Source organism: Otolemur garnettii, unplaced genomic scaffold (assembly GCF_000181295.1).
Source record: "Otolemur garnettii isolate 467f Iridium unplaced genomic scaffold, OtoGar3 scaffold00014, whole genome shotgun sequence".
Classification (NCBI taxonomy): domain Eukaryota; kingdom Metazoa; phylum Chordata; class Mammalia; order Primates; family Galagidae; genus Otolemur; species Otolemur garnettii.
The window spans coordinates 26,064,356-26,075,123 of NW_003852409.1; the positions used below are offsets into that span (position 1 = coordinate 26,064,356).

Genomic DNA, 10,768 nt, shown 5'->3' on the forward strand with positions numbered 1-10,768 from the left:
GGTGTACGTGGCTGGCGCCTTAGCCGGTTGAGCTATAGGCGCTGAGCCGTATCATCCTATTCATACTTAGCTCAAATTCTATTCTCTCTTCAAAGCCTACTCCTTACTGCGTATTCTTTATTATTACTGATCTTTCCATCTAATTCATATTACATTTATTATAAAGTTTGTCCATAAAGTTTATGTGCAATTTAAAATAGTGTGCAATTTTAATTGGCATGCAGACTTTATGGACACCCTGTATAATAGTTGTCTGGGAGACTCCTGAGAGCAAGAATACACAGAGTAAGCAATCATTAATTATTTCTTGGCTGAATAAATCAATGTTTCAAAACTTAACTTTAACCTGAGTTTTTGCATAGCTCTAAATTTTCTGGTAAAACAATAAAAAGACAAATTTCATGTCCTGTATGAATATACAGATTTAACATACTTCAGTATGTCTTTTGATTCCCCTCCTCCACCTCTCCCTGCCCTTGCTTGTCTGTTACAGATGCCAGAAGAACAGGCCTTCAGTGTGCTGGTCAAGATCATGTTTGACTATGGCCTCAGGGAACTTTTTAAGCAAAACTTTGAAGATCTGCATTGCAAATTTTATCAGTTGGAGCGCCTCATGCAGGTATAAAGAGAAATTAGCTTATGTTTGACTGAAGAGTCCAGGTTAAAGGAGAGCTAGATGGATAAAAGGATGTCAGGGAGCACCTTAGCCATCCATAGTTAAGGACAGGTTTTATTTTTATCATTTCTCACTATGTGATGAAAATGCCAGGATTAACAAAATCTGAACCTGATGGGTGTGAACTGCTAAACATTGAAAAGATCAGATGACTTTGTACTGGCCCTTTCCACAGCACACTCAATTAAGAAGTATTCACCAATGTTCTGAAACTGACTGGTTAGGTTTCTCATAGCATAAGTGAGACAAACTTTCCCAAATATTTTTGTAACTTAGAATGAAAATTGGCTCCCCAAATACTTGTCACGATTTTGGAGATTCCTCTTTCTTTAGAGCTAGCCTGCAATCTGGAAACGAGAGCTACTTGCCAACTTAATACCAGATGATAAGTGTTCTTCTGAACACTTTGGAGATTTTTGGAAAAACATAAGTATCTGACTTCTGTGGCCTATTGCTGGTAGATTTATGAGCCTCCTGAGTGGGAGTTGGGTGGATGCAGATGTGCCTGAACTAATTAGTTTGCTGTTTCAGGAATACATTCCTGACCTATACAACCACTTCCTGGATATAAGCCTTGAAGCACACATGTATGCCTCCCAGTGGTTTCTTACACTATTTACTGCAAAATTCCCTCTCTACATGGTCTTTCATATCATCGACCTGCTTTTATGTGAGGTATGTATCAGAGGTCATACCACTTTAGCTTTTGTTCATAATTTATATTCTGTGTCAGCTCTGTCAAAGCAGAATTTGCTCTTCTCAGTTATTTTCTTTCATTGCTGGGAAATCTAGGCTTAAATTACTCTTTCTTGGGCCAAAGCGACGGATCATGTTTGTAAGTATTAGGTTTATGTGTATTTAATGAAGAAACCCAAAATAGCAATGACTAAATAAAATAAAAGTGTGTTTCTCTCTCTCTCATGTAAAAGAAGTCAGAAGGTTTGCAGTAGCCAACCTTCCCTGAACGTGGCTCTTATCCTTATGGTGGATTAGAATTTCTACCATGATATCTGTATTCAACCCAGTAGGGTTAGGAGAAGGGAGAAGATACATCTTCTTGATTCATTGATTGATTGATTGACAAGAATCTCACTCTGTTACCTGAGGCTAGCATGCCATGGCATCAGCCTAGCTCATAGCAACTTTGTTTTTGTTTTTCCCTTTTTTTTTTTTGAGACAGGGCCTCAAGCTGTCCCCCTGGGTAGAGTGCAGTGGCATCACAGCTCACAGCAATCTCCAGCTCCTGGACTCAAGAGTCTCCTGCCTCAGCCTCCCAAGTAGCTGGGACCACAGGCACTACTACAACACCTGGCTATTTTTTGGTTGTAGCCGTCATTGTTGTTTTGGCAGGCTGGGCTGGATTCGAACCTGCCACCTTAGTTGTATGTAGCTGGCGCCTTAGCCACTTGAACCAGAGGCGCCAAGCCAACTCATAGCAACTTTGAACTCCTAGGTTCAAGCTATCCTCCTACTTCAGCCTCCTGAGTAGCTAGGACTAAAGGCACCCACCACAATGCCCAGCTAATTTTCTATTTTTAGTAACAGTAGGGTCTTGGTCTTGCTCAGTCTAGTCTCAACTTCCTGAGCTCAAGCAGTTTACCCACCTCAGCCTCCTAGAGTGCTGGGATTACAGGTGTGAGCCACCATTACCAGCCTCCTTTTTTTTTTTTTTTAAACTAGACTTCCTAAAAGTTCTACCCAGCATTTTAACTTACTGTCTAGGTCTTAGTTATGTGACCATATCTAGCTTCAAGGGAGATTTTGTTTTTTAAAATGGACAGGATTAAAATTAGGATTTTGTTACTAACAAGAAAATAGGTACTGGAGTAAACAATAGTCATTTTGAGTAGCAGAGTAGGGGAGCAGTATACAATTAAGAAAAAAAAATTATAAAAATAATATATGTTCATTAAACTGTAGAAAATGATAAGCAAAAAAGAATTTTAAATACTTCTAGTCCTGCTCCCTAAACTTTAACTACTTTTAAACAGTTTGGTATATATTCTTTAAGCTTTTGTTTGTGTTCATATGTGTATGTATAATTTCTATTGAAATATTATATGTGTGGGCTCGGCGCATGTGGCTCAAGCGGCTAAGGCGCCAGCCACATACACCTAAGGTGGCGGGTTGGAATCCAGCCCGGGCCCGCCAAACAACAATGATGGCTGCAACCAAAAAATAGCTGGGTGTTGTGGTGGGCGCCTGTGGTCCCAGCTACTTGGGAGGCTGAGGCAGTAGACTCGCTTGAGCCCAGGAGTTGGAGGTTGATGTGAGCTGCGATGCCACAGCACTCTACCCAGGGGGATAGCTTAAGGCTCTGTCTCAAAAAAAAAAAAGAAATATTATATGTGTGTATTTAAAAATAGATTGTACTATAGATACTATTTGATATCTTTCTTATTTTATATACCTGAACATACACCTTATACTTTCCTTCTTTCTATTTTAATTATGCCATACCTAAAACATACAGAAATTCTTAAAGAATTTGTATCTACCACCCAGCTTGAGATAGTCTGAGAAATAGTAGAAGAAATAAACATGATCAAATATTATAATTGTTCTTACTTGCTGCTAGATATGCCATTATTTAAATATGTTATAATTTATATAACAAATTTCTAATCTCAAACCTTTAAATTTTATCTAGTTTTTCAATATTAGAAGCAACCATCTGTTAAATAGTCACTAAGACATAGATGTTATGCTACTGAATTCACATAAACTTTGTGAGTAATTATCTCAGAAAACCCTTGGGAAATTGTTAGTTATAGAAACTGAGGTCCAGAAACTTTTAAGACTTTAACTTGGTCATTAGAGGTTAGTGCCTCCCTTGTTTGTCCTTTGCCCCCAGGATTCCCAGAATGATTAGATGAAGGAGGGCAGATTAGAGGGATCCCTGAGCAGATTCAATGCTGGGATTCTGGGCTTGTGGACAGAGTGATTGTTGTCCACAGATTGGGACAGCACAAGGTAACAGAAGAGTCCACCAGGAGTTATTTCCTAATAGACCACAACTTTATACTTTGGTTCAGAAACATGGAATACTTTGAAGAAGCAGGCTTTTCTTTTGTTGACTGTGAGAATGGGGCAAGAGAAGCTCTTCTCTCAGAAAAATGAGAAACTAGAGATGTACTTTGAGGGACTTTTTAGTGATGGCCCTATAATCTTTATTTTCTAGGACCATTCTGAGATAATGTATTTTCTTACTTAAGTTTTCACAACTTCTCTAAAAATGTGGGGTATTCAGAGGACGAATAGCATAATAATCTGGATATAAACACTGAAAATGTTCTTTTTGTCTTTTCTCTTTTAGGGAATAAGTGTTATTTTTAATGTCGCCCTTGGATTATTAAAGGTACTTGTTTATTCATAAGCTGAGTTAGCTGGCATTCCCTGTTCAGCACTTGCAATACCTCGATCTTAGTCTCAATTCTAAGCAGTCACTACTCTCTTTTGTTGTTCCTGACAGTGGATATGTGCAGGTAGCTCTGACAAAAGTTAAGAAATGTCTTTTGGGGGTGATGAAAATGCTGGGATTATGAAATGCTTCTTATACATCTCATAGTAAACATTTTTTTCTATATTGTGTTTGTGTCTTCTTACTTTCTTCAAGACTTCCAAGGATGACCTGCTGTTGACAGACTTCGAAGGTGCCTTGAAGTTCTTCAGGGTTCAGCTTCCTAAGAGATACCGCTCAGAAGAAAATGCAAAAAAACTAATGGAATTAGCTTGCAACATGAAGGTAAAATGATTTTTGCATTAATTCAACTACACTCTTGTTCAATTAATCCCTATTTCTCATCAAGTATTAGTGTTTATAATACATAATCATAGTAACAATGACTTTCTTCTATGTTATATAATTTTTACCTCAAATACTTATTTTATTCCCCAAATACTTACCATGTATATTATATCCTGTGAATTAAGTCTCATTGCCCTCTTTTCCCCTAAACTGTAGATAAAGTATAATCACATCCCCATTTTGAAGAGAAACCAAAACACAAAGCAGCTACAGCCCTCTAGTTATACAGCTAGTTAGTAGCCAAGCTCAGATCTCATGATTGCCCCTGTGCTGATCATTAGCTTTCAGCATTTGTTGTTATGGTCAGAAATTCCTTAAAATGAAACTATTAATGCTGAAGAAAACCCATTCAATTTTATCATTTCAGATGCTGTCATTTATACTTTGTGCAGTTTTTTTAAAGTAAAAGATATAAGGTCTTTATGTGTCCATGTTATAATAAGTCATATTTTTAAAGAGGTGGAAAAGGATAACCTTTACTATGTATGAAATAGAGCAGCAACCTGGAATGAAAGAGATCCGAATTCAAAGTTACTTTATATCATTAAGCCTTAATTTCCTCATCTATTAAATAATAAAGGACTTCTGATTTTGGTTATATGTCAGACTGAGCTAACTCAGACTACCCTGCCTTTTAATACTTAAAGAAGGTAAATAAAATATAACCTGAGAAATGTTTAAATACCTATAAAAACTTAAAATAGGGGAATGGATGATAGTGAAACAAAAGTAGCTCAAAGCTAGGGTGTGTAAATTTATACGTAATTTCCCAGGAGAATATGGAACCATGTGTAGGTTTTATTGCTCACATAGACATAGTGGACATGATATATACAGTGCTTAACATAGTACCTAGTAATTAGTAAGGCTTGGGTGGCTACTATTATAATTATTTCCTCTCTAGTTTTTCTTTTCTTTTTTCCTTTTTCCTTTTTTTTGGGAGACAGTCTCACTATGTCACCCTCAGTAGAGTGCTATAGTGTCACAGCTCACGGCAACCTCAAACTCTTGGGCTGAAGCAATTCTCTTGCCTCAGCCTCTCAAGTAGCTGGGGCTACAGGCACCTGCCACAATGCCTGGCTATTTTTTTGTTGCAGTCGTCATTGTTTAGCTCTCCCAGGCTGGGTTTGAACCCGCCAGCCTCTGTGTATGTGGCTGGTGCCATAACCCCTGCTACGGACACCAAGCCTCCTCTCTCGTTTTCCAAATACATATCAAAACATTTTCCAGTAATATTTTCAAAGAGAATGGGTTTGCACAGAGCAAAACTGTGTTCTGAGATTCTTTGAGTCATTCTTCCTATCTCCACCTGGTTCAGGATACAAGAAGATGTTCATGATTTCATTTCCCTCTAAAATCTGCTCCTTTCTCAGTGTTCCTGTGTCAGTTAGTGGTACCTGGTTGGTCAGGCTGAAAACATTGCTGTCATCCTTGACTTCTCTTTTTCTCACACTCCCCATCTTCACCCACCACATCTAATGGTGGTCCAAATATGTCCTGGCTCTGATCAACACCCTCTTCACTAAAACCCTAGCTAACTATCATCATCATTTTCTGTTTCTTCAGTGGACCCCTCCCAGGCTTTTCCCAATCCCTTCTCTCCCTTGCCTAAAACTCCACTGGCTTATCTCACACACACAAAAAAACCCTCAAGAGTTCTTGCCATGGCCAACAATGCCTGGGACAGTCATATTCGTTTATGATCCCCCACAAGGCCTGGACCTTGTGACTTCGTTGATCTCATCTCCTGCTGCTCTCCCCCCTCGCTCTTTTCACTGCAGACATCCTGGTGCTGTTCTGAGACTTGTCAAACATTTTGCTTCCTCAGGCCTTTACACTCCCTCATGTCTCAGCCTGTAGGGTTTTTCTCCTAGATGTCTGTGTGGCTCTTCTGTCAACTATACCCAGTCTTCGGCTCAATTATCACAGAAGCCTTCCTCTCTAATTACAGTATATAAAGTAGCAGCTCCCCACAAGCTTTAATGCCCCTATCACCTTACCCTGTCTTATTTCCCCCCACTGGAGTGGAGGCTCTGCAACAGAAGAAATACCAGTTGAAAAAGTACACGAATAAATATACTGCTAAGTTTCTACTAAGTGATTTACAAAGAACAGTTAACATTGATTTGCGCGAAGCTTAAAAATAGCTTCCAGCCAGAGGTTTTATCTTTTGGATTTGGGCAAGTGTATCCTGAGACTTGCATTTTGTGGCCCATGTGAGGTAGGAGTGTCTTAGTCAATATAGGGAGTGGACATGGTGGTCTGTGGTTCTGGACTCCCCTCTAGACATAGAAAAGGGAGTTCATGGTATACGATGGTTTGGAAGCAAACTTTTGAATTTTTGAGTGGAATTTACAAAGAAATCTTGCTTTGCAACTCAATGAAATTCTTTTCCATTATTGATTGTTTCAAAATTATGGATTTATTCGGTTGCATAGTTGACCCTTGAATAACAGGGTTTGAACTGTACAAGTCCACTTTTATACATGAATTTTTTTCAGTAACCAAGTATGCCTGCCTCTCCTACCTGCCCTTTCACCTCCTCCACTCTTCTGCCTCTGCCGGCCCTGAGATCGAGAGATCAACCCCTCCTCTACCTCCTCCTCTTCCTCTTCCTCTTCTGCTGGCTCAACATGAAGATGACAAGGAAGAAGACCTTTATAATGATCCATTTTCACTTAACAAATAGTAAATATAATTTCTCTTTGTGATTTTGTTACTAACATTTTCTCTTCTCTAACTTTTATATATAATGTTTATGTAGCATATAAATATGTATATTTTGTTGATAAGGCTATTTATATTATTTGTAAGGCTTCCAGTCAAGAGTATTTGTTAATAATTAAGTTTTGGGGAGTCAAAAATAATACATGGATTTTCACCTACACTGGTTGTCAGCACCTGAACCCTTGTGTTGTTCGAGAGTCACCTGTACTTCCTGTATAAGGTGGGAATTGGCAATGCTTTGCCTTGCATACCAGTCTAGGAAACACTTAGCTACTTACGTTGTTATTGTTGGGTTTTAACTTTCTGATATTATTGTAATTTCTAGTATTTGTATAGTTCTTACAAGCATCTTATTTTTACATCCCAGTACCCTCTGAGGTACATAGGGCAAATCAAGTGTAGCAACTGAGGTTTATAGAAGCCTGGTGACTTGTATGCAAGTGCACCAGCTGTATAGTGACAGGAACCCTAATAGATCTTGGGCCTTCTCCCTCCACATTACCAATGCTTTCCACTCTATTCCACTACATCTTATTGTAAAAGTGCCCCCAAATTAAATTTTTTAGAAGGAGGGGAAGGAGAAGGAAGGAAGAACAGGGATTAGGGTGTTCTTACCTAATGGACACAATGTAAGGATATCTGGCATAAAGAGGGAATTTATGTAACAAAGCAAACATTATAACCTAATCGTTTACACCCTCATATTAATCTGAAATTTTAAAAAAAAGAATTTGGCATAGTAGTATCTTAACTGGCCCCAAGATGGGTGTATGGCTTCTAAAAGTTCACTGTCTTCTCTGTGCCTGTGGGTCTTTTTTTCCTCTGTATCTCTTTCTCTGTCTTTCTCCCTACTTGCCTCTCTCTGCTGCTTCTTCCAGGCCTTTTGCTTTTCCTCCTCTCTCTCTTTCTCTATAAAGTGAACTTACTATGGGACTGAAATAGTGTGCTCATTTTTTGATGAGTTTATTACCCTTTTCTTAATTTAAAACTTAGCAACATATATCAAAACACAGATGTTCATTGAATTCCTCCTCCTATATGGGGCAGTGACCTGAAATAGAAAGATTATTTCCACTTCTGATGCCAGATCTAAAAGGAATTCCACTCTAAATAGATTATTCCAGGAGATCATGAATGGTCCTGGGAGCTCCCACAATCCTTTCATACTCCTAACTGCAATGTATACATAATCTTTTAATCTTTAAAAAAAAAATTCTTTGGTCTTTAAATTTTTGATTCAAGAAATAAGAGAGGGAAACTATTTATTTATGTCTCATTGCAGGGGGTTTTGAGGACAAGTGGGTTATGTGAGGCTAGTTTAAAAGAAACAGGAGCCATACTATAAGACATGAGCTTCTTAGATCAAACTTAAAGTCTTGGCCGTTTTGCTACAGGTCCTGCTTGTGGTGAAATGGGATTTCTGGACTATTGCTTCATCAGAATTTTTTATTCAAACATAAAATGAACATGCCAGACTTAAAACTGCTTGAAAGAAAAGATATTATACAAAAACCAAATAGTAATATCTACAAATTAATATAAATGTATCCATTTGCTATTTGGAGAAATAAAACTCCTTGACACTTGGGAATATTTGCCCTTGGAGGATATTTTCATTCATGATCTGAAACCAACAGTAATTTGAATTTCATTCCTTTTTCAAATCTCTTGTGCAGTTAATATGTATAAGGATTTAAGCTCTGTGAGAGCAGTGAGCTCATCAGTCTTGTTCTTTGGTGCATTCACAGAGTCTTAACAAAAACCCCTCATATGGTGGAATAATCTTCATAGTGACAGTATGAGGTTATTTTAGAGATGTATATAGTGAAAGTTAGAGAACTAAAGTAAATTCTCTAAGGATATAAAGTTAGTCAGTGATAGAGTAGGATTTAGATCCCAGGAATTTCAGACTCTGAAATCAGTTCTTGTAATCATTATACTATACTGTCAATACAGATTGAATGAACGGGATAAGACCACTTATGTATTGGCCCCCTTTGGTGATATTAGTCATGTAATAACTGGTAACTCAGTCTCTATGTCAGAGTTGAAATTTACCCTCTTTACCAGAGGTCCTCAAACTTTTCAAAAGGTCACCAGTTCACTGTCCCTCAGACCATTGGAGGGCCAGACTGTGGGGCCTGGGACGAGTCGGCTGCTAAGCAGGACAGGCAGCCGTGGCAAAAACACCCAGCAGGCCAGATAAATGTCCTAGGAAGGCTGTAGTTTGAGGACGCCTGCTCTTTACCCTGTACCTAAGTTCAGCTTTCCTTACAACTAGACTAAACTATAGTTTTATTTCTTTGCTTGTTCCTACCTGTTAGCAGGCCCAGGCCAGATTCGAACCCCCCACAGAGCATGTGGCTGGCACCATAACCACTGTGCTACGGGCACCGAGCCATTCCTACCTTTTAGAATTGGATTTTATGAGGAAACGTCTGAGTGGGTACTTTCTTTGTAATGAACCTTGAATTGTGCCAGCTGTCAAAAGGGAGTGGATACCACTTTCTTATGTTAATAAGCTGGTCTCCCCTGGTTTTTACTTGCTTGGGTTCTGTGCTACTAATTTGCTTCTGCATTTTAGGAAAACACTTTGATGGCAGAACTAGAATGCCTAATTCTAGTTGGTGATTTTTGAAGGAATTGTGAGTATGAACTATTTGAACAAATTAAATTTGAAAGCTCAGAAATGAAATAGAATGTTTCCTTGAAATGATCCAGAGTAAAGTCTTGGAGTCCCACAGACCTTGACTTTATACCACACTATTGTAGTGAGGAAAAAAATAAAATGATGCCTGGGCAGCATAGGGAGATCTTATCTCTTAAAAAAAAAATGAAAGAAATTAGCTGGGTGGATGTGTAGTGACACATGCCCATAGTTCCACCTACTTAGGAGGCTGTGGTGGGAGAATCATATGAACTTGGAAGATCAAGGCTGCAGTGAGCTGTGACTATGCCAGTGTTCTCCAGCCTGGCAGCAGAGTAAGACTCTTAAATAAATAAAGTAGCTGTTGCTTACATTCTGTTTTGGCCTGCCCTGTCATAACCAACTCTGTATAGGCATCCAGAGTACCTTCCTTAAGTCAGTTCAAGTTATCAAACATTTCTAGTTTTTATTATGTGCCAAGAACTATGCTGAGTACAGACCAGGCTGCAGAGACCAATAAGCAGTAAGAATCATTACATATTTGCATTCTTGTGCTGATTTTGCCACACAAGTTCTTGACTTCAGATAAGTCACTTTACCTATCCACGTCTCAATTTCTCATCAGTAAAATAAGGGAAATAATCCCTGCTCTGCCCATCTCAGAAAGCTGTTTTGAGAATTAAATAAAATAGTAGGTATGGAAGTATCTTATCTTGAAAGTCCTATGTAAATTTTAGGTTCTTTCAATGAGTAATGTAAAACACAGTCCCTGTCCTTAGTATTCTTAAACAGAAAGATGGACATGTCTAAATAAAGATACCTTTATTTAGCTTCCTTTTTAATCATACTGCACAAAGCAGTGAGGACTTTGGAATCAGGATCTATTTAATGTACCAGACCTCTTCTAAAC

At 38.4% G+C, this 10,768-nt stretch overlaps 1 protein-coding gene across 1 annotated transcript in view; it reads left to right on the forward strand.

Annotated features, from left to right (window-relative positions):
- Positions 1 to 10,768, forward strand: part of RABGAP1 (RAB GTPase activating protein 1) — a 157,425-nt gene that overhangs the window by 122,215 nt on the left and 24,442 nt on the right. Inside the window, exons 16-19 of the mRNA XM_003785286.1 lie at positions 494 to 619; positions 1,208 to 1,351; positions 3,993 to 4,034; positions 4,293 to 4,421. Coding sequence (XP_003785334.1) covers positions 494 to 619; positions 1,208 to 1,351; positions 3,993 to 4,034; positions 4,293 to 4,421 — 441 coding nt within the window. The remainder of the gene's footprint in view (positions 1 to 493; positions 620 to 1,207; positions 1,352 to 3,992; positions 4,035 to 4,292; positions 4,422 to 10,768) is intronic.